Source organism: Brassica napus, chromosome A6 (assembly GCF_020379485.1).
Source record: "Brassica napus cultivar Da-Ae chromosome A6, Da-Ae, whole genome shotgun sequence".
NCBI lineage: Eukaryota > Viridiplantae > Streptophyta > Magnoliopsida > Brassicales > Brassicaceae > Brassica > Brassica napus.
Genome location: NC_063439.1, coordinates 4,535,790 through 4,558,399, shown reverse-complemented (window position 1 = coordinate 4,558,399; position 22,610 = coordinate 4,535,790). Strand labels below are relative to the sequence as shown.

Below are 22,610 nucleotides of genomic sequence, written 5' to 3'. Positions count from 1 at the left end.
GTGTGAACAAATATTTGCATCATTATAGTTTATCAGCAAAAACCCACATAAGTCAAAAACGGTGCCTAGGCTTGGGATAAAGGGCCAAGAAGTAAGTTTCTTACAATTGGGTCTTTACAAATATAATGAGTAATAACTAATGGCCCGGCCTCGCCTCTATATTTTAGGGCTTTTCTTCTGTTTAAATTTCTCACTTCTTTTCGACATATAGAGGAGGCAGAACGAGAACAATATGGAATTTTTATTGGCCTTGTCGTTATATGTACCATATAAGTATGAGCAAGGATTATATATACTAAGGTGTATACCTTTACCCATAATGTCCCCTCAAGCTATAGTCCTCTTGCTTCCATGCTCATTTTCACATTTCTAGAGAGATAAACTGTTAAAAGAGATCTCACAGAGCTTCTCTAAGTATCTCCATTCTTCACTCTTTAAGTCTTTATCCTTAGCTTCTTCCCTTCTGTCTTTGCCGTACTCATGTACGTGTCTTTCTCCTCTTTAATTTTCCTCTCTATCTCTCTTGCTAAATTTATTGTGAATTGAATCTTGTCAAATTTTGACAGGAGAGCTGAGGATAGCAACGCTTTGGATCTCAATAACTTACCTGATGATCCATCTAGAGACTTTTTCCCATTCTTCGAAGAAGGCTCTTCTTCCTCTTCTCCTGGTACACACTACTCTAAGCTTATTCTACTCTCCATTTCCTTTTATTTACTTGAAATATTATATTATGAAAATAAAGAAATTAATCTCTACTTCTGCCTTGGGTGTGGTTGTTTGGTAAATGAATGATACTAAGTCAACACCGTAATAATTGATACTAAGTCAACACCGTTAATAACTGTGAAAAATCTAATTAAGTTACTATTGAGTAGGAGGGTTTAGAGAGAAGCAAATCAAAGATGATCAAAAAGAGTACCAATGTAGATTTTGTTCACTAAAGTTTTTCAAATCTCAAGCTCTCGGTGGCCACATGAACCGCCACCGCCAAGGCAAGATCCCATTAATTATTTTATAGAATGTGTGTATATAATATGTGTGTGTTTGCATCATAAACCTAAACTTTGTATTTTGTTGATTATGGTACGGTGACATTAGAGAGGGAGACGGAGTCACTTAACAAAGCTCGTGAACTTGTTCTTCGCAACGATACATTTCCTCCTCATCAAGGACCTCCGTCATTTAGGTGCTTTATAATTTCTCTCTTTTCATTAGTCATTTTTCTTTTAGTCCTTACTTTAAATATCATTAAAATTTATACTTTGTTATATGTATGTTCTACATAGTTATCATCAAGGAGATGTGCATATTGGAGACCTAATAACACCATTCAAACCAATGATGTATCCACCAAGATTATTCTCCCCCTCCTCTCTTCTTCCCCCGCCACCACCACCACTTGTGCAACCTTATATGTATCCACCACCTCCTGCTCGGCGGCCGTCATCCTTTCCTCCCCGTCACACCAACGACTACTATTTGTACAACAATGGTACACATCACCAAACCCTAACCAATAGCGGTTGCGGTGGCCGTGCACCGCCTGACTCGAGCTACTCTTTCATTGGTGCACCCGTGGCTAATGGCTCTAAAGTTGATCCTCCTATTTCGCACCCTCTACCTCCACATCATGGGATATAACTAAGAAAATGGAAAAAATAGTTAAATTTTCTCCATTGAATGTTAGATTTTTTTACCTATATAGTTTTGTCGGATTACTGAAAGAGACATGACAAAGCAATTGATGGTGACAAAAAAGTGAACTGCTCCCTTCTCCAAAAGCAGACCATTATCGTTTTATGTTATTTTTCGGAACATTATATACATTTTTGAAACAATAGTTTCGTTTTTATGTTTGATTTGTTTGCTAGTCAATTTTCGTCGTCACGTTATACGTAGACATATGGTATAAACAATTTGAATTTGATAAATTTGTTTCTTCTGCACCTTTTTCTATTAGGTACTAGTATTTTAGCTGAAAAGTAGACGTTGTCTAAAAAAAAAAGCTGAAACGTAGACAAATCCTAGCATTAGCAACGGAATGACCAATTACACTCAGCTTTTATATTGAGTTCCTTACTTTTCCTATATATATCTACAGTTCTGGAGAGTAATATATAGTACAGTCAAACAAGTAAAAAGACAAGAATTTTTTAAAAAAACAAGGAAATAGACAATTCAAATATTATGACACTATACAAATCTAAGAAAAAATTGAAACAAACAAAAGAACTACATTTTGCTTCTTGTAAAGTAGTCAAAAGTAATGATCAAAGAGAGAGAGAACGATCAAACATATGATATCAAGCTGAAGCATGTTTGTGTGATAAAAGGAGAAAAGAGAGCAATGCATGAAAAGAAGAAATAAATCATAGTTTTGTGAAAGAAGGCTAACCCTAGATATGTATTTTCAGTCTTCCCAAGAGTTACATGTATGTATATAAAATGAATAAATCAGAGAGAGAAAGAGAATACGTCAAGACTCATTAAAAATAAAATAAAAAGGACTGAGACTATAGACAACTGTGGTAAGGAGAAAGGACTCATTGATGCAGTTAAGTTTCTTTTGTTTCAGTCTGTCGATTACAAACTTATTCTCTAAGGTCAGCTTTTACCATTTCTTAGCTTTTTTTTTTTGTCATCTACTGTTTCTTAGCTTTGCTCCTCAATTTCAACTCTACCCTACTCCTATATTATATGTATATGTATGTATTTGCGTGCGTGTGCTTATATGAGTTGATATACTCTCATTTATATATGCATATATAAAATAGATTTTGCACTTATTTGCAAATGGTTGCACTTGCACATATAGTATAAGGTTGTGTATAGTTATAAAATATACTATCAATGTGGTGATACACACATATCACAATTTAAAAGCATTTCAAGTAGTGACATAACATTACATGATAGGTGTGCGTCTATATCTGGAAGTACTCTATCTAATTATAATCCCTGAAATCCATGAAATAATGAAATTGGGAAAATGAGACGTTTATAATTAAGAGGGGAAACGACTAAGGTATAAGCTAAGAGTAGATAGAAAATGTGTTTCAAATTAAAATAGATGAAACAGGAAAGTAAAGCTTTTCCTATTTATGCAAATAAAAGTTTTTAGGGTTCAATTACCGATTGCTATATTTATTAGTAGTAGTTCAGCAGAATAGGCTGCTGAATCTGCTGTTCCTATACAATGACACCGCCCCAACTCTAGTACACACCAAAACCATACACTTAACTACTTAAATCTTCTTATAGATTTTCATAGGTTTGTTTATTTTAGGTATGTTTCAAGTAATGTAGTTTTGAGTAAATATTCATGTGAATAGTGTGAGCTTAGGATATGATACACCTAGTTTCGCTACACTAAAGCATTACCGCAAAGCATAGCTAGCGGTTTGTAATAATTTTCCTTCAACAGCATATATACAGTATTACAGTGTCATTTTCTCATACAAACTCTAACGCCAACGTAAAAATTGCGTATTAAACGTTATGAATTCTATGTGACTGATACGTATTTGGGATTTCCCATTGAACTAAATTATCTAGGATGGTTTGGGATTAGTGAAATCAACACATAAACCTTTTTTTCTTTGAAAGATAGAATCTAATGGGTAAGAATATAGAATATACACAAACAGCCTCTAACCTTCTAGCTCACTGGGAAGCTGTTGACTTTCGTCTTGAAGTCCTCAACTTGTATGTACTTTCGGAATCTGATTGTCTCTATGGCGCTTTAATCGGATGATAATCCTATCCCCTATATATTATTTGAGAAGCATTGCAACATTTTTTTGTAGCCACGTGTCATCACTAGAATGATTCTTAGAATCCTTAGAGAAATAGGTTGGTCCATTTAAATATATAATAAGTTTTTTATTAAACCATAATATATACATTATTAATGTGATTTATTATTTCCTTAAATAAGATTACGGAATTACCTAATGTGACTAAAGTATATATGACAATTAATAATTTTGAATAATAAAGATTTGATAAAAATAAGTGTGTATTATAATTATATTTGTTTAATTTTAAGCTATTAAAATAAATCAAACAATCATAGTAACGATATAATAAAAATTAAAAAAATTATTTATATATTATATTTTTAATTTTTAAAAACGAGTATAAATTACTAAAACTGTTAAAAATTTTACATTCAAATTTTGTGATCTATGATTTAAACTTTTGTTATGACATGATACAAATAATTGAAAAATAATATAAGTTAAAAGTCTCATTTAATAAGTATCAATAATTAAAAATATATAAAAATATGTATCATTTTAAATTAAACTATATGCCATATAAAAATACATAAATATCGTAATTTTGAAATTTATTTTGAACATTTTTTTTGATAAAAAATTTGAAAAAATATTGACAACTTAATTTTTTAAAATATTATAAATTACTTAAACCATTATTCCCACAGTGAAAATTTTGTTATCACTAATTTAGACTTTTGCTTATAATAGATACAAATGATTAAAAAAAATATGAACAAAAAGCATCATCTAATAAATATTAATATTAACATATACCATATATATGTTACTATCATTTAAATTTAATTATATATCATATCAAATAGGTTAAAATATTTTTTCGATTTATTAAATTTATTTATATGTTCACACCAATTTAATAATATAAGTAGTAGATAATGACTTTTTAATTATTCAATATATATTTATTATTTCATAATATGTTATAAACATATAATATATAAAATAATTTTCATATATAATGTTTATCCCGCGCAAGGCGCGGGTCTTAACCTAGTGTTATATTATAATTTTCATATATAATGTTTATCCCGCGCAAGGCGCGGGTCTTAACCTAGTGTTATATTATAGTCGAAGCAGTGTTAAATTTATTTGATAGTTTGGTGTTTCAGATGTGTTAAAAAATTTATTTGAATAACATTGAAATAATGCTCTCTTTGGCAAAAGAACGTACACTTTCAGGCCAAATCAGAATAAAAAAAACACATAAGTCATTGAACAACAGCAAGGACACACACATCATGATGGCTTGTAGTATTTGTTAGCCACGAACGGCATCTTGGTGATATTACCTTCATAAGGTTTCCCACGTACCAAGATCTTGACTTTAGTCCCTGTCTTGTGCTGACCAGACTTCACATACCCCATAGCTATGTTCTTCTTCAGGTTAGGACTAAACCCACCACTCGTGATCTCTCCAATCTTGTTACCATTCTCATCATGGACCTCGCTATGCGACCTCGCTGGTGGTCCCGATGAGAAAAACCTCACCCTTCTGATCGTAGGTTCATCTTCTAGCTGTTTGAGGATCACATCCGCGCCAAGAAACCCGCCTTCTGCTCTTCTACGTTTCCCTATGGCCCATGTGAGGCCCGCTTCAACAGGAGAGATGTGTTGCTCCATGTCATTGCCGTATAGAGAAAGCCCTGCTTCTAGCCTGAGACTGTCTCTTGCTCCTAGACCCGTTAGCCTTACCTTTCCCTCGGACTTCTCCAAGATTGCTTTGGCTAAATCAACTGCATGCTCTTATGGAACAGAGATCTCAAACCCGTCTTCCCCAGTATACCTGTAAAGCCAAAACAGAGAGATTCATTAACTGTGAGATCTTCTTGAACTCTTCCTCTTGAGCTATTAGTAAAAAATAGCTTTTTTTAACACAGTAAAAATAGCTAAAAAGGAAAAAATAATAGTACGTAAAGTGCATTCATTTCTTCTGCATCGACTCGATTTCTGATACTATCTGAGTGAATAAAGGATCTATTGAAGAGTTGAGAGTAAGGCTTAACCAGTAAATCCTTTATACTTAAAAAATCTCATATAATTTTTGAAATTTAAGGACTAATTGATAAATTATTAGACTATCGATAAAACACTTAATCATGATCAACTTCTAAGTAAATCTTTTGTTTTTGAAAAATATTAAGCACTAAGTAAGTTATTAGACAATCCTGTCAACACTTAATCATGATCAACTTTTAAGGAAATCCTTTGTATCTGAAAAATCTTGATATAATTTTTGACATTAAGGATCTATTAATAAGGTATGAGCTCCAGATAGCACTTAATCATTATCGACTTTTAGGTTTACGTGGGTGTTACGCATTAAAACCAAGAAACATGAGATGTTACCTGGTCCTGGTAAGGAAGCAGGTGGAACCATTAATGTCCAGAATCTGGAACTGTCCAAAGTAAAGCTTGCTCAAGTCTTCTTTAGTCAAGTGTTGAAGCAGCGGAGCAGCCAAAGGACCCTACATCACAACTCACAAGATTCAAGATCACAATGTACTTACAAGTAAACAGCAAAGGGGACATTAATCTTTTGGTTCAAGTCAATAGCCAAACCTGAAGGGCAAGAAGAGATCTCTCATCATGGATATGCCACAAGACATCACCTCCTTTGGATTTAAAAGCCTTCATGTGTTCCTCCATATGAGCCAAATCCTTATCTCTACAACCAGCATTCACCACCAGATAGATATGCTCATCAGTCACTTTAGTAATCACCGAGTCATCAATAGCACCTCCCTTCTCGTTTGTAAACACAGTCAAACTCCCTGTCCCAGGAGCCAAACCAGCCACGTCAGCAACCACGAGCTTCTCCAGAAAGGGAACACAGTCTTTGCCTTTAAGACTCAAACCACACATATGTGCAACATCAAACAAACTCCCATTGACCCTGCAGTTAACCGTTGAGTCAATGATGGAGTCTTTGTACTGTATTGGCATACTCCAACCAGAAAAGGGAACCATCTTTCCTCCATGAGCGACGTGGAAGTCGTAAAGAGCAGTCTTTTTCAGGTCAGCACCAGAGGCTAAGTAGCGGCGTGACAGAGGTTTCTTGTCGGATTGAGCAAGGCGACGGGTTATGGATTGGCCTAGCTGCCATAGACTCCCACCTCTCATCTTCTTCTTCTCCTCCTCCTCCTCCTCAAGTTAATATAAAAAGTTTGATCACATGAATGAATCTTTAGATGAAGCATTTTCATCCAAGATACTCAGTTGATTGACATTGATTAAACTCTTGCACTAACAATCTAATAAACAAAAAAAATGAGAATACTTTTAATCAATAAGGCATTAACTATAAGATTCAGATTCATTATGGAAAGCAATCCGGGAACTCAGTAATCGCAATGAGATGGAAGAAATCTTACAAAAGATTGTGACTTTGTTTTTGCCTCTGGAGCTTCTTCCAGATTCTTGACACTACTACTTACGTAATTAACTGATGATTCGCTAATAAATAAATATAAAAATTGGCATCAATGGCAAAATGGACTTTGTTGTATTGTAATATATCTTTAGGTATTACAAGTTTCAAAATTGAATTGAAAATGATAAGAAAAAAAGAAGGGGTTGGTGGTGGAGGACAAGGCAACCACATCCCCATTGAGTGGTAAGTAATGTTCTTTCTTTATCTTCTTTTAAATTTTGTAAAATCAAAATAAATATAAGTATTGCAAATCACAAGAAGAAGTAGTTGTTTGATCTTTGTACTATTTTCTGATACAACTTTCTTGTTGAAACTTTTGTTGTAATCATTCTTTATGTAAGCATGCTTCTATGAATATGAGTCATTGGTTTGGTACCACTTTGGATATATAGTATCGATAAGGCATTTTTTTCTTTTTCATATGGATTTAAAGACATAAAGAACAAGCACATGACACACACTGAACCACATCTACTTATTTTTATAGATCATATTCTAAGTCTTCCTTTATTTCATAAGATCACTTATTATTATGGTTTAGTTTTAGCCCTGTGATCTCACCCTAGTTCCTTCATAAAGTCTTTGTTGTCTACCAGAACCTGTCATTGTCAACCACCAAACACACCTTTTAGCAAATTCCAAACACTGAATCTAAATGAGCTCTTCAGTACAACAGGACCAGACCAGGCCACTTACCGTTTTCCAGCCATCTGGATCGAGAAATGAGACAATCTTAGTGCCTATTCCAGGAAGTGGTCCTGGTTCTCTAGTGATCTTTCCTCCTAGCTCTTTATTGACTATCTTCACAACTTCACCGCTTTTGTACACATCATCAGTGCCTATTGCAATCTGTTCATTACATTTTAACCATTTTAACCATCAAAGGAAACAACACAAACCGGTGCAAGACAAACATAACAGTAGGCAACAGTCTTAAGCACACACCTGTGCATATGCATTGCCCTTTTTGTACTCAGTCACGCCATATTTATAGGTTAGCTCCAAAACTACCGACTCATTAAATCCCATCATGCCTATGGTGTACTGTTTCATCCGACCCAAAACAAAGCTCGTTAAGGTAAAATACTTATTTACATCGTGACACACTGATTACTTCACCTTGTATTCAGGTTTCTTAATCCTTCTCAAGAGTCTCATCCCAAGGGCCTGCAAGGAATTAAAATTGAGGTATATAAACAAGAAACTCTACTAATGAATAATCAAAATATTAAGAAAACGTTTTCATCTGCGTTGTGTTACCTTCTCATAGAATTTGATGGCGCGGTCAAGGTCACCAACACGAAGCATGACTTGACAGAATGGTTCAGGAGTTGGACCTCTCTGGATGAGTTCAAAAGGGTAACCATCAGGGTCCTTCACAATGGCAATGATGCTGCTTCCACCTTCGACCGGACCAGGTTCTCTGGTGACATTTCCACCCTTGGCACGTACGGTCTCAACCATTTTGTAAACCTAACACAAAACTTTTATATCAAGGACTGACATGCATTAATATTGATTATTGAATTCTTAAAAACAAAGTAAGACAGACATACATCTTGAGTTGAAATGGTGAAATGACCAAATCCATCTCCAATGTCATATGAGCTAACGCCATAATCTGTAAACATCAAAAGATGTTAAAACTCTACATAAGAACCAAGTAGTTTCAGTTTTGTGGGAAAGTGCACAAATTGATGTTGGAAATATCTGAAAGTGAGTCAATGCTAATAGAAAAGACAGTATATATATACTATAAGTGAGCTCCACAGCGAAGTGGGATTTTTCAGATCCAAAACCCATAAAAGCATTAGAATACTTCTCCTTAGGGACATCTCTTTGCCTCGACACCTTCATGCCAAAGCACTCAGTGTAAAACCTAGTCAAGAATAATAATAAATAACTAAATGTTTGTTACAATATAAAATGAAGAAAGAATACTAAATGTATGAAAGCTATACTTGATTGTGCGGTCAAGATCACCAACACGGTATACAACATGGAAGAAACGGCGCGTGTCATTCTTTGGCCAATCCAACAACTCACCATTTGAAGCAACATCAGCCAATTTTCTGTATAAAAAAAAACAGAGAAAAACAAATGTAACACAAGGATTATCAAAGGAACACTTGGATCCCATAAGACAAACATATAAGATCCAGAAAACATCAATCGCAAGAACGATATCCATCAACTGAATCATGGAAATGTAGATAGTAGATCATCTGCAACATTAACTCACCTGAGAGAAGATGCACGAGGCGAGCAGATACCACTGGACTTGGAACGTCCGTCACTTGAAAAACAATCAGTTTCTAACTGACCGACAACTTCTCTGCTACTGCCTGTGATATAGTGTTACCATCACAGACACATTACAACCGATAGATTCATTATTTTTGGAACGATGAGGTCAAAGCTTCAACCTAACAATCAGTAGTTGTGATTACATTACCTGAAGACCAAATGTATAAAAAGATGATGAAACAAAGACATATCTGCGTTTTAGACATTTTGATTTGTCTCAAAACTCTTCTGCCTATCTCCTATTATATATATACATATAGAGATTTAAATTATATTAAATTATAAATCAAAACTACCTTTTTTTTTTTGAAGCACTACTTATATTAAATCAAACGTTCGAAACAGAGTTTGTTGCTGCCATAATGGCCAGCTCCGAAGATAAAACATTCTTCGCCAGTCCATCCGCTACACTGTTTCTCTCACGCGAGATCCAGGTGAACGAGATGGATTCAAAAGAAGAGGCAATAGAATAAACGTCAGCTAAAATGCCATACAAACCAACTAGAGGGGAGCGCAAGTTAATAGCTTTGATTAGGATCGCCGAATCCGACTCACATCTAAGCTTGGGGAGGCCAATTTCTCTGCACTTTAGGAGGGCTTCCCTCATCGCCAGACCTTCTGCTGCAAGAGGGGACTCAACATGCTGCGCAGTGGTCGAGAAAGGGGAGACTCTCCCCTCTCGATTAGTTGTCCATCCTAGCCCTGCAATTTTTAAATTCTCGTTCCAGGCAGCATCGGTTCTCACCAAAACGCAGTCATGAAGCGGGGGTCTGGGTGGTAGTGCTTGTTTTGTTGCAGCCAGCTGAAATTGGCTAAATATCCATTCTCGGGCGCAAGCGGTTGCTCTGGATATAGTTTCCTCTACCGTGATGATCTTTCCTTCAAAAACTAACTTGTTACGAGCTAGCCAAAGTTGCCAAACGATCCAAGGGGCAAGGGCTCCTGTAGAAACTCCAGTCGGTGGCAAGTTTTTCCTTGAGCAGAAGCTGCTCCAGTTGCTCCTTAAATCTATGGATCCACTGTATTCAATGCTTGGGGAGACAGGGGCTGTTTCCCATACCTGTCTAGCAAAGTCGCAATGAAAAAGCAGATGATCAATAGATTCAGGTAGATTACATCGTTTGCACTGTCCAGTGGTGTTGATTCCCCGGGATTTGAGAGCTTCGCCCACAGGTAGCGCCCCATGAAGCGCTTTCCAGATGAACAGCTTGATCTTTGGTGTTGTTTGAATTTTCCAAACATTCTTCTTCCAGTCGTAGGATGCATCCTCCGTGCTTACTGTATCCTCTGCGGTTCGAGAAGAAAGGACTGCAGCATAGCCGGTTTTGGTAGAGTAATCTCCTGTGTCAGTGCTCAGCCATGAGAGTTTGTCCGGAGCCCCGGTTAAGCTTGGCTTAATGGCTAAAATTCTCTGTTCCTCAAAAGGGAGCACACGCTGGATCATCCCAATATCCCATTCATTCCGGTCCGGGAGCATGAGGTCAGACACTGTGAGATGTGAGAATTCTCTCGGTGGTGGTCCCATGGGTCTCAGCTGTGTAGAGCAACTGAGCCATGGTTTTTCCCAGATGTTGATGCTGGAGCCATTGCCTACTTCCCATCCTGCGGAGTTGACAATGATATCGCGTCCAATCAAAACTCCACGCCAGCCATGCGAGATAGCAGTTTTTTCTGAGCATTCTAAGAAGCTCTCATCACTGCAATATTTTCCAAGTAGAACTCTTCCAAGTAGGCTGTCGGGATGGTTGATGATTCTCCAGCTCAGCTTTGCGAGGAAAGCTTCATTAAAACTCTGTATATCTCTGAAGTTTAAACCTCCACTATCTTTCGGTTGCACCAGCTTAGACCAAGCAATCCAAGCCATCTTCTTATCTCCTATGTTTGTGTCCCACCAGAATCGAGTCAAAGTTGATTGAATTCTCTTGCACAGAGATATCGGCAACTGGAAACAGGACATGGCGTGCGATGGAATGGGAGATAATACACTGGTGAGCATAGTCATATTTCCCGCAGTAGATAAGAACCTGTTTGACCAGCCACAAGCTTTTTGCTTTATTCGATCCACAATAGATGAGAAAAGATCTCGTTTATTCCTTCCAAACAGCTCTGGGAGTCCGAGGTATTTGCCGGTACCTCCCTCTTTCTGGATCGAAAGAGCATCCTTGATAGCTGATTTGAGAGCTGTCGGTGCGTGCCGAGAGAAGTTAATCGAAGATTTTTCTGTGTTGATTGACTGCCCGGAAGCCTCCTCATATCGCTTCAGTAATCGGCATAAAGCCTCGCCATTTTCCTTGCTTGCTCTAAGGAAAAACATTGTGTCGTCGGCGAAGAGGAGATGGTTGAGACGAGGACACCCTCGTGCTACACGGACCCCTTTAAGGGTTCCTTCCTCTTGCGCTTTGTTACATAGACCCGAGAGAACCTCACTACACAAGATAAAGATGTATGGTGAGAGAGGGTCTCCTTGACGGATACCTCTACTCGGTGTGACTCTTCCTCTAGGCGAGCCGTTAATGAGGAAGGAGTAAGTAACAGTAGAGACACACTGCATAATCCAGTTGATCTACTTCGGGTGGAAACCGAGGCGTTGAAAAACCAATCTGATGAAGTCCCATTCGAGCCTATCGTAGGCTTTGCTCATGTCGGTTTTAACCGCCATAGATACTCTCTTCTCAGCCTTGGACGTCTTGAGATAGTGAAGGACTTCATGAGTGATGAGGACATTGTCCGATATTGCCCGGCCCGGGACAAAGGCGGACTGGTTCTCCGAGATGATGTTCGATAACAGTGGCTGCAGTCTCTTGGTCAAGATCTTGGAGATGATCTTGTAGTAGACATTGCAGAGAGCGATGGGCCTGTATTCCGCAACTGTCTTCGGGCTTTGAATCTTCGGGATGAGCCGGATATGGGTTTTGTTGATCTTGTCAGGCAGCTTATCCGACACAAAGAACTCCTGGATTTCCTTGACTATATCCGCTCCTATATTTTCCCAGTTTGTGTGGAAGAAGCTGGCCGAGAAACCGTCAGGCCCCGGCGCTTTGTCTGCGTGAACAGAGAATGCTGCCTCTTTAATCTCCAATGCAGATGGTATGCGGATTAGCTCTTCATTTGTCTCTGCCGAGATCATTGGGGAGAGGGCGTAGTGCACTGTATCTTCTCTGTCTCCACCCATAGAGGTAAATAGTCGCTGGAAGTACTCGACAATAACCCTCCCAATTTGGTCCTCCTGGTAGACTGCTTCCCCTTCTGCGTTCTCAATGACCGAGAGGGCATTAACTCGTTTCCGGTTCTTTGACACAGCGTGAAAGTATCCGGTGTTTCTGTCTCCTAGGCTGAGCCACAGCTGCCTACTCCTTTGTTGCCAGTAGCTCTCCTCTGCTGCATAGGCTTCGTCGAGTTCCTTCGATACTTTCGCTATCAGCTCTGTGTCGTTTACAGGGTCCGTTAGAGCTTGTTCCAGCTGGTGCTTCTTTTCCTCTATACGGGCTCTACTGTTTAGAGCTTGCTGTCTGCTCCATTCGATTAGGACTGATCGTATAGCAGAGATCCTGTCATTGACAGTTCTAAATGATCCATTCTTCCACGTCTTGGCCACTAGTTCTTTAACTTCTGGATTGTTCTTAAGCCGTCGATCATAGCGGAACATTCCACGTTTCTTCTTCTTTTCTGGCTCGAAAAAGGATAATAAGGGTTTGTGGTCAGATCCTTCAAAGGTAAGGTATTGGGAACTTGCAGTCGGAAACAACTCAGCCCAGTCACTATTCGCAACTGCACGATCTAGCCTACAGCGAACCAGATCATCACCACGCTTCCCTCTCCATGACAAGAAATCTCCCGAGTATTGGAGGTCAAATAAATCGCCTTCGGAAAAGAAGGTTCTCAAATCTGTGAAGGATCCTTCAGGGCGAATTGCCCCACCATCTTTCTCTGCGTTGCTAAGTAGGTCGTTGAAATCGCCGGTTAAAAACCAGGGAGCTTCTCGGGCCGTGTTCAGATCAATCAACTGATCCCATAGTTCTTTTCGTTGAGGTCTGTTAGTGTCGCCGTAGACAAAGGAAGCGAAAAAATTTTTCCCTTCAAAGATAATACAAGTATCAATACAGTTTGTAGAAGTAGAGAGAACTTGAAGGTTAATTTCTTGCTTCCACAATAGCGCCAATCCTCCAGCCCCGTGCCCCACAGGTGAAACTAGAACTCTGTTTTCATACTGCAGCTTGTCCGTCTTCTTTGCAACAAAGCTGTCGGGGTTTTTAGTTTCCATAAGGAAAAGAATGTCAGGAGAAATGTTTCTCTTCATCTCCTTTAGACGTCGAACTGTCCGGGGATTCCCCAAACCCTGACAGTTCCAACTCGCAACTTTTAAGGAACGAGAGAAGATGGATTTTGAAAATCCATCTTTCTTCTTCTTGATGATGCCGGAATCAAATTGCAGATGGGCTGATCCTCCGAGTTTGTTTGCACCTCTGCTCTTCCGTTTGCTCCTCGGGCTCCTCGGACTCCTCGGGAACCTCGTGATGAAGAGGGTTTTGACTTCGCCTTCTGCGGGTTTCTTTGATCCGTTTCCGGAATAAGTTTTCTTCTGGTGAGAGGTGGTTTATCTTGTGGGAGTTTTCTCTTTTTGGAAGTCGATCCTCTGATTAACTTTGGGCTTCCTTGCACCGTACGTCTTCCTGGTGGTCTTCCAGGCTTTCTCTTGCCTGTTTCCTTGGATGCATCTTGACCTGGTCCTTGTAAAGGTTGGACAGTAGGCCCTAGCCGGAGAGCAGCTGGTACTCTTTCCGCTGTGGGTTGCTGTTCCGGGCTTTGCAAGGTATCTGTAGGCGCTATCAAGGTTGCCTGCAGCATAAGAGCTGCTGTTTCCTCCATTTCACCTTCTTCCTCTGCTCTTCTCATGCGTTCCTTGCGGGCCGCGCTCTCAGTTGGATCATTGCATTGGGTGTATTGTATCATGGCCTCCCTGACTTCTCCCACTGCTGCATTAAAAACTTCCACTGGAACAGAGGCTTGAACTTCTTCCAGGGGAATCCCCCTAGTTGGATTGATTTTTGACTGCCGTGTAGGAGATTACTCTCTTCCTGGTATTGATCTATCTCTGGATCTAGTTGGTTGCAGGCTGCGGTCCCTGGATAAATAATTATCCGAAATGTTCCTTCTCAGGTCCCGTGGCCTAGAAGAAACCTCACGCAGGTGCAGGTTTGTGTCACGGTGATAGGAGGACCGACTATCTTGGCTACGATAGTCCTCTCTTCCCCGCTTGGGGTCCTCACTAAAGTATCTTCGAGGGACTGTATCTTGGCTGGAGCGAGACCTGCGTCGGGCCTCTAGTTCATCTCGCGCATCAGCATGGCGATCTCGCCGGTTATAGTCTTGTCTTCCACTGTGCTCTGACCCTTGAGCTGTGAAATGGAAAATATTAGAACCTGAGTCGTGTTGCTTGTAGTGCGTTCCCCTTCTCTCAGGCTCCTCATTTCCCATGCTAGCTTCCTGAGCTTTAAGAGCTCTTGCTTCATGCTTGGCCTCCAAACAATCTTTTAAGTCATGATCCAAGCGGAAACATTTAGGACAATGCCTATCGAGCTTTTCATATACGAAGCTCGCTGTAACTTCATCTCCATTCGCATACTCAATCACCGATGATTTGATTAGCGGGAGCAGTCCATTCACCTGCACCCTCATTCTCACCGTTGATGAAGTGATCTCCATCTTTTCAAAAACACCCAGATCTTCGCCAAGTTTCTGGATTGTCTCCTCTGTCCATAGATGTACAGGAATTCCTTGAACTTTAATCCAAAAAGGCAAGAGGGATGGGAAATTTTTGGAGACAGTGGGTTCCCATCTCTGAACAATAACCATCCATCTTCCATAATAGTAGGGTCTTTTTTCCAAGACCGATAGTAGATCCTCCTCACTGTCAAATTGAAACTGGAACATTCCGTTTCCTAGGTCAGATCCTCCTCAAGTCTTCTTTAGTCAAGTGCTGAAGCACCGGAGCAGCCAAAGGACCCTAACATCACCAGGTTCAAGATCACAATGTACTTAAAACTACAAGTAAACATCAATAGCCAAACCTGAAGGGCGAGAAGAGATCTCTCATCATGGATATGCCACTAGACATCACCTCCTTTGGATTTAAAAGCCTTCATGTGTTCCTCAATATGAGCCAAATCCTTATCTCTACAACCAGCATTCACCACCAGATAGATATACTCATCAGTCACTTAAGTACACCGAGTCATCAATAGCACCACCTTTCTCGTTTGTAAACACAATCAAGCTCCCTGTCCCAGGAGCCAAACCAGCCACGTCAGCAACCACGAGATTCTCCAGAAAGGGAACACAGTCTTTGCCTTTAAGACTCAAACCACACATATGTGCAACATCAAACAAACTCCCATTGACCCTGCAGATAACCGTCAAGTCAATGATGGAGTCTTTGTACTGTATTGGCATACTCCAACCAGCAAAGGGAACCATCTTTCCTCCATGAGCGACGTGGAAGTCGTAAAGAGCTGTCTTTTTCAGGTCAGCACCAGAGGCCAAGTAGCGGCGTGACAAAGCTTTCTTGTCGGATTGAGCAAGACGACGAGTTATGGATTGCCCTAGCTGCCATAGACTCCCACCTCTCATCTTCTCCTCCTCCTCCTCAAGTTAATATAAACAGTTTGATCACATGAATGAATCTTTAGATGAAGCATTTTCATCCAAGATACTCAGTTGACTGACATTGATTAAACTCTTGCACTAACAATCTAATAAACAAAAAAAAATGAGAACACTTTTAATCAATAAGGCCTTAACTATAAGATTCAGATTCATTATGGAAACCAATCTGGGAACTTAGTAATCGCAATGAGATGGAAGAAATCTTACAAATGATTGTGACTTTGTTGTAACTAACTGATGATTCGCTAATAAATAAATAAATATTGGTATCAATGGCAAAATGGACTTTGTGGTATTGTAATATATCTTTAGGTATTACAAGTTTCAAAATTGAATTGAAAATGATAAGAAAAAAAGAAGGGGTTGGTGGTGGAGGACAAGGCAACCACATCCCCATTGAGTGGTAAGTAATGTTCTTTATTTATCTTCTTTTAAATTTTGTAAAATCAAAATAAATATAAGTATTGCAAATCACAAGAAGAAGTAGTTGTTTGATCTTTGTACTATTTTCTGATACAACTTTCTTGTTGAAACTTTTGTTGTAATCATTCTTTATGTAAGCATGCTTCTATGAATATGAGTCATTGGTTTGGTACCACTTTGGATATATAGTATCGATAAGGCATTTTTTTCTTTTTCATATGGATTTAAAGACATAAAGAACAAGCACATGACACACACTGAACCACATCTACTTATTTTTATAGATCATATTCTAAGTCTTCCTTTATTTCATAAGATCACTTATTATTATGGTTTAGTTTTAGCCCTGTGATCTCACCCTAGTTCCTTCATAAAGTCTTTGTTGTCTACCAGAACCTGTCATTGTCAACCACCAAACACACCTTTTAGCAAATTCCAAACACTGAATCTAAATGAGCTCTTCAGTACAACAGGACCAGACCAGGCCACTTACCGTTTTCCAGCCATCTGGATCGAGAAATGAGACAATCTTAGTGCCTATTCCAGGAAGTGGTCCTGGTTCTCTAGTGATCTTTCCTCCTAGCTCTTTATTGACTATCTTCACAACTTCACCGCTTTTGTACACATCATCAGTGCCTATTGCAATCTGTTCATTACATTTTAACCATTTTAACCATCAAAGGAAACAACACAAACCGGTGCAAGACAAACATAACAGTAGGCAACAGTCTTAAGCACACACCTGTGCATATGCATTGCCCTTTTTGTACTCAGTCACGCCATATTTATAGGTTAGCTCCAAAACTACCGACTCATTAAATCCCATCATGCCTATGGTGTACTGTTTCATCCGACCCAAAACAAAGCTCGTTAAGGTAAAATACTTATTTACATCGTGACACACTGATTACTTCACCTTGTATTCAGGTTTCTTAATCCTTCTCAAGAGTCTCATCCCAAGGGCCTGCAAGGAATTAAAATTGAGGTATATAAACAAGAAACTCTACTAATGAATAATCAAAATATTAAGAAAACGTTTTCATCTGCGTTGTGTTACCTTCTCATAGAATTTGATGGCGCGGTCAAGGTCACCAACACGAAGCATGACTTGACAGAATGGTTCAGGAGTTGGACCTCTCTGGATGAGTTCAAAAGGGTAACCATCAGGGTCCTTCACAATGGCAATGATGCTGCTTCCACCTTCGACCGGACCAGGTTCTCTGGTGACATTTCCACCCTTGGCACGTACGGTCTCAACCATTTTGTAAACCTAACACAAAACTTTTATATCAAGGACTGACATGCATTAATATTGATTATTGAATTCTTAAAAACAAAGTAAGACAGACATACATCTTGAGTTGAAATGGTGAAATGACCAAATCCATCTCCAATGTCATATGAGCTAACGCCATAATCTGTAAACATCAAAAGATGTTAAAACTCTACATAAGAACCAAGTAGTTTCAGTTTTGTGGGAAAGTGCACAAATTGATGTTGGAAATATCTGAAAGTGAGTCAATGCTAATAGAAAAGACAGTATATATATACTATAAGTGAGCTCCACAGCGAAGTGGGATTTTTCAGATCCAAAACCCATAAAAGCATTAGAATACTTCTCCTTAGGGACATCTCTTTGCCTCGACACCTTCATGCCAAAGCACTCAGTGTAAAACCTAGTCAAGAATAATAATAAATAACTAAATGTTTGTTACAATATAAAATGAAGAAAGAATACTAAATGTATGAAAGCTATACTTGATTGTGCGGTCAAGATCACCAACACGGTATACAACATGGAAGAAACGGCGCGTGTCATTCTTTGGCCAATCCAACAACTCACCATTTGAAGCAACATCAGCCAATTTTCTGTATTAAAAAAAAACAGAGAAAAACAAATGTAACACAAGGATTATCAAAGGAACACTTGGATCCCATAAGACAAACATATAAGATCCAGAAAACATCAATCGCAAGAACGATATCCATCAACTGAATCATGGAAATGTAGATAGTAGATCATCTGCAACATTAACTCACCTGAGAGAAGATGCACGAGGCGAGCAGATACCACTGGACTTGGAACGTCCGTCACTTGAAAAACAATCAGTTTCTAACTGACCGACAACTTCTCTGCTACTGCCTGTGATATAGTGTTACCATCACAGACACATTACAACCGATAGATTCATTATTTTTGGAACGATGAGGTCAAAGCTTCAACCTAACAATCAGTAGTTGTGATTACATTACCTGAAGACCACATGTATAAAAAGATGATGAAACAAAGACATATCTGCGTTTTAGACATTTTGATTTGTCTCAAAACTCTTCTGCCTATCTCCTATTATATATATACATATAGAGATTTAAATTATATTAAATTATAAATCAAAACTACCTATTTTAAGATTTTGTAGATATAAACTATGTGTAAATCATATCTCACCATATTAAAAAATTTGTTTATTTTTATATACGTTTTTCTTTTTTCATTAGATTCAAAATTTATTACACCCCCAAAAATATTAAAAAAAAAGTAATAACTTCAGTCAAAATATACTTTTTGGTAAAAAAAAGTTTGTTAACAGCATTTTTTTTGGTCAATTGTTTTTTGGTGGTCAACGGTCAAAATTGTTAGCAGCATTTATTACGAGGATTTAGTGACAATTAGTTTTGGAAAGTATTCATGTCCGGATTTGAACTGAACGATCAGTCTCAATGTCATTTGTTCAACAAAGCAACAGCTTTTGTAATAAAGATTATGAAACTAATCAGAGTTAGACAATCACTAAAACATTAGATATGTTTGGTTTCCGACAGTTAGTAAGTAATTCAAAGAACATTAAAATTAATGCACAAGCATGTTCTTAACAATAAGCTAAGATTAACTGTTTGTCTCACCAATGAAGAGTTTGAAGCTAAGTTTGGAAGATGAGAGAATGGTAAGAGAAGAGTCTTGGGGGTATACCAAAGCCATACAGCTAATTCTTCTGTTTGTTTGTATTCACATGGTTCTGCACTGTATGGCAACATGAAAAATTGGAGACTGTCTTCGGTTAACTGACTAGATCCATAGGATAGCACCCTAGGATACGGATGAAACTGGTGAATTCCTGCAAAACCATAAGGCAAGATTTTTAGAATCGGTTAGACCTGAGACCGGCTATAAAAGCTCTTGCGTTTGTGAGGACAGAGACCTGTAAATGGCCAAGGGCGTGCTGAGCACGTGTTTCAGCCATGGAAGCTTCAAAATCAATGTAGAATAAGTAATCAAAGTACCTGTCGTCATCCCAAAAACAACACTCAACTACTTCCTCAAAAATAGATGTGTTCATGCTGTGAACGTTATAAAACTACTTACTTGGCGCATCCATTGTTAGAACCATCAACTACTCTTAGCGGTCTTCTTCTCTGCGGACGACTTTCTATCTTGGATAAGTTAATGTTTCTTAAAGAAAAAACAGCCAAGGCCTTGAACAGCACACCAGGACCTTCTTCTAGCGAGAACACAATACTTGTCTAACAGAAACATAAGCATTACTATTGGCCATTATAACTTTCAGTTGATTTAGTAACTGTATAAGCATCTAGTTTTAGTTACCTTATATGGTCGATCTGTTCTTGGAATCATAGGATCTCTCGCAAGTATAAGAAACCGTGTCACATTGTTAGCATCATCCTGAAACTCAAGAACAAAATATCAACTTAAAGATTGCAGATGACTTATCAGTAAAGTGGAGGATGTAGAGTAATTACTTGTATGTTCTGTGCAAGAATATCTAGACCGTATATATTTGCAGCACGCACACTCGCCACTGCTCCTATACTCCTCTCGCCGCTCGAAGAAACAGTCTGAACAATGTTCAATGACTAATTAAAAAGTACAACCTTTTTAAGTGAACTGAACTAAACAAAAAACTCTTATCACCTGAGCAGCAGTAGCAGTGTCTTTTGCAGAGACTCTCTGTATGCCTAAATCGTTAAGTGAGTTCACACATTGATCAAGCGCCTGGAGATAAACAAAAACATCAGTGAACTTAGAAGAGTCTGAAGGAAATGGAGTTAAAAGAACCTGAGGATGGCTTAGAACGCATTTAATATCTTCTATACTAACACCAGGGACTCCCAAGAGACAATGATTAACAGGCAAATGAACTTCTTGGACAATGTGAAGCCTATGACGAAGAAGCAGATCATAGTTACGGTGGATACTACCACCTACTGAATTCTCTATCGGTAATACTGCTTTATCCACCAACCAAAGCTCCACAGCCTGAAAATAATATCCAAATCATATTGAAAACATAGTGTCGTGTGTATGGAGGTGACACTTAGATAAAAACCTGGAACGCAGTTTCAAACTGGTCACATGGTACGGTTTCACAGTTTGGATATGCTTTCAGTGCTGCTGTCTCGCTATATGCACCTGGTATGCCCTGCAATCGGATAGTGTAAAATTTAAACACAAGGAAAATGAAAGAAAGAGAACATTCATATTTGCAGGTTAGGTGAGGAAAGTAGTGCTTCACCTGAAACGAAATTCGCACTTTTGAATCATCCCCAGCAGAAGACGTAAGACTGTTTGCAGTTAGCGGTTCTGCAATGGGGGAGATATAAAAGAGGTAATAAGATTTAAAGCTAAGTGAGGCCATGACAGACAGTGTATTTGGTCTCATGATGCTTCTGGGGCTTGGTACGTTACTGTTTGTTAACAACCTACGTTTTGATTCATGATGCTAGACGCCAAGAAAGATCAAATGCCAGCTAATATGGAAGAAATAGTTTAGAATTAACATAACATATGGAGTACTTCTAGGACTATAATTGAGTTTCATAATACTTTTAGGCTTGGTACGTTACTTTACTAACTACATTAGGAGAAACCAGTATCTTTCACACTCAAAATTTTATTGATAGCACGTGTAGCAAGCCCTATGGGGGGGGGGGGGGGGGGGGGACCTTAAAATGACACTGATTGATTAATTTATGAGACTACAGGACAATAAAGATGAGTTCCGAGACATCAAATGCAGCTACTAATATGGAGGAGAAAACTTAGCATTAACAAAACATATCTAAGACTACAGAACAATAAAGATGAGTTCCGAGACATCAAATGCAGCTACAAATATGGAAAAAGGATTCGCAATATTGCCATATTGTCTTATGAGACTACAAGACAAGAAAGTCTGAATCTGAAACATCAAATGCAGCTCCTGATATGGAGAAAAAAAAAGAATCTAGTATTAACAAAACACACTACACTATGTTTCATAAATGATCCACAACATCTCCACCAGCAATGATATCTCATCTGCTTAAACAAAGATTCCCACAAAATGAAAATTCAGCTAAACAATCCCCCTATAAAAATTTACAACTTTCGAATTGGATTATAGCATAGGCAGACACAACCAATCTCAACATTTTCACGTGAAGGTCATAGAACAACATGAGAAGGGGAAGAGTATGACTCACTAGGAAGCATACTCAAGTCTCTATGAAAAGTTTCCGGCTGGGGACTCTCCTGAGTCAGACCCATTTCATCAGAGGGCTTCTTGAGCTCACGTCCGTACGGAACCTCCCCTCCAACGACAGTGACGGCTCTCTGGGAAGCCGAGGAGGAGCATTCCCAGAGGGGGATACGACGTCGTTTAATGTCGAAACCCAGCAGAGGGTAGTGATAATAAGCCGTCTGGGGACAAGCCCAGATGGGGAAACACCTCAGAGCCATAGCAAAAAAAAAAAAGTTAGTAGCTTTCGTTGAGACGACGAGATCGGGCAATGCGAAAGAGAAATCTGAAGGTATTAGGACAACAAAACTGTCATTGGAAAAACGAGTTTGGTAGGAAAGTATCTTTTAAGAGTCGTAACAAAAAGTTTGGATTTTTTTGGTCTTATAAAGGAAGAGCAGACTTGGAAACTCAGACGGAAAGGGTCCACACTTGGCAGTTGGCATACGTTGATTGTTTTCCATT

At 38.7% G+C, this 22,610-nt stretch overlaps 5 protein-coding genes and 1 pseudogene across 6 annotated transcripts; 1 reads left to right on the top strand and 5 right to left on the bottom strand.

The window, feature by feature from the left end:
- The first annotated feature begins 234 nt into the window (after window positions 1–234).
- On the top strand, window positions 235–3,667 carry LOC106351233 (zinc finger protein JAGGED-like). The gene is made up of 5 exons (XM_048782187.1): window positions 235–482; window positions 567–670; window positions 879–995; window positions 1,102–1,189; window positions 1,290–3,667. Coding segments are annotated over exons 1-5 (666 nt in total). The 5' UTR covers window positions 235–480; the 3' UTR covers window positions 1,645–3,667.
- A 1,249-nt stretch (window positions 3,668–4,916) lies between these two features.
- Window positions 4,917–7,421, bottom strand: LOC106346429 (annotated as a pseudogene).
- A 204-nt stretch (window positions 7,422–7,625) lies between these two features.
- On the bottom strand, window positions 7,626–9,827 carry LOC106346427 (lactoylglutathione lyase GLX1-like). The gene is made up of 10 exons (XM_013785752.3): window positions 9,692–9,827; window positions 9,479–9,581; window positions 9,198–9,308; window positions 8,991–9,115; window positions 8,793–8,857; window positions 8,497–8,709; window positions 8,356–8,403; window positions 8,182–8,280; window positions 7,933–8,085; window positions 7,626–7,835 (listed from the first exon to the last, which is right to left on the bottom strand). Exons 1-10 carry the CDS (start codon window positions 9,747–9,749, stop codon window positions 7,794–7,796), a joined length of 1,017 nt encoding a protein of 338 aa, XP_013641206.2. The 5' UTR covers window positions 9,750–9,827; the 3' UTR covers window positions 7,626–7,793.
- Window positions 9,828–9,871: 44 nt separating this feature from the next.
- On the bottom strand, window positions 9,872–12,094 carry LOC125575828. The gene has a single exon (XM_048734952.1). It carries the CDS (start codon window positions 12,092–12,094, stop codon window positions 9,872–9,874), a length of 2,223 nt encoding a protein of 740 aa, XP_048590909.1.
- A 4,726-nt stretch (window positions 12,095–16,820) lies between these two features.
- Window positions 16,821–18,886, bottom strand: LOC125610182 (lactoylglutathione lyase GLX1-like). Its single transcript, XM_048782186.1, has 9 exons — window positions 18,670–18,886; window positions 18,388–18,498; window positions 18,181–18,305; window positions 17,983–18,047; window positions 17,687–17,899; window positions 17,546–17,593; window positions 17,372–17,470; window positions 17,123–17,275; window positions 16,821–17,025 (listed from the first exon to the last, which is right to left on the bottom strand). Exons 3-9 carry the CDS (start codon window positions 18,281–18,283, stop codon window positions 16,984–16,986), a joined length of 723 nt encoding a protein of 240 aa, XP_048638143.1. The 5' UTR covers window positions 18,284–18,305; window positions 18,388–18,498; window positions 18,670–18,886; the 3' UTR covers window positions 16,821–16,983.
- A 470-nt stretch (window positions 18,887–19,356) lies between these two features.
- Window positions 19,357–22,544, bottom strand: LOC106397471 (arogenate dehydratase/prephenate dehydratase 1, chloroplastic). 2 transcript variants are annotated; one of them, XM_013838056.3, is made up of 10 exons: window positions 22,111–22,531; window positions 21,162–21,229; window positions 20,976–21,068; window positions 20,705–20,905; window positions 20,561–20,641; window positions 20,389–20,484; window positions 20,234–20,311; window positions 19,994–20,151; window positions 19,830–19,911; window positions 19,357–19,745 (listed from the first exon to the last, which is right to left on the bottom strand). In XM_013838056.3, exons 1-10 carry the CDS (start codon window positions 22,364–22,366, stop codon window positions 19,689–19,691), a joined length of 1,170 nt encoding a protein of 389 aa, XP_013693510.2. In that variant the 5' UTR covers window positions 22,367–22,531; the 3' UTR covers window positions 19,357–19,688. The 2 variants fall into 2 exon arrangements, with proteins under 2 accessions (XP_013693510.2, XP_048638142.1); XM_048782185.1 differs by having other exon boundaries at window positions 20,561–20,905; window positions 22,111–22,544.
- Window positions 22,545–22,610: the final 66 nt, after the last annotated feature.

Coding starts and splice junctions, on each gene's coding strand:
- LOC125575828 (XM_048734952.1), bottom strand. CDS start 12,094: ATGCAGTGTGTCTCTACTGTTACTTACTCCTTCCTCATTAACGGCTCG.
- LOC106346427 (XM_013785752.3), bottom strand. CDS start 9,749: ATGTCTAAAACGCAGATATGTCTTTGTTTCATCATCTTTTTATACATT. Junction 9,116..9,197: donor GATCTTGACCGCACAATCAA/GTATAGCTTTCA, acceptor ATTCTTGACTAG/GTTTTACACTGAGTGCTTTG. Junction 7,836..7,932: donor ATCCAGATGGCTGGAAAACG/GTAAGTGGCCTG, acceptor TGACAATGACAG/GTTCTGGTAGACAACAAAGA.
- LOC125610182 (XM_048782186.1), bottom strand. CDS start 18,283: ATGAAGGTGTCGAGGCAAAGAGATGTCCCTAAGGAGAAGTATTCTAAT. Junction 17,900..17,982: donor TCACCATTTCAACTCAAGAT/GTATGTCTGTCT, acceptor GTTTTGTGTTAG/GTTTACAAAATGGTTGAGAC. Junction 17,276..17,371: donor AGGGCAATGCATATGCACAG/GTGTGTGCTTAA, acceptor TGTAATGAACAG/ATTGCAATAGGCACTGATGA.
- LOC106351233 (XM_048782187.1), top strand. Junction 671..878: donor CTCTTCTTCCTCTTCTCCTG/GTACACACTACT, acceptor ACTATTGAGTAG/GAGGGTTTAGAGAGAAGCAA. Junction 996..1,101: donor CATGAACCGCCACCGCCAAG/GCAAGATCCCAT, acceptor CGGTGACATTAG/AGAGGGAGACGGAGTCACTT.
- LOC106397471 (XM_048782185.1), bottom strand. CDS start 22,366: ATGGCTCTGAGGTGTTTCCCCATCTGGGCTTGTCCCCAGACGGCTTAT. Junction 21,069..21,161: donor AAGTGCGAATTTCGTTTCAG/GTGAAGCACTAC, acceptor ATCCGATTGCAG/GGCATACCAGGTGCATATAG. Junction 19,746..19,829: donor ACGCCCTTGGCCATTTACAG/GTCTCTGTCCTC, acceptor ATGGTTTTGCAG/GAATTCACCAGTTTCATCCG.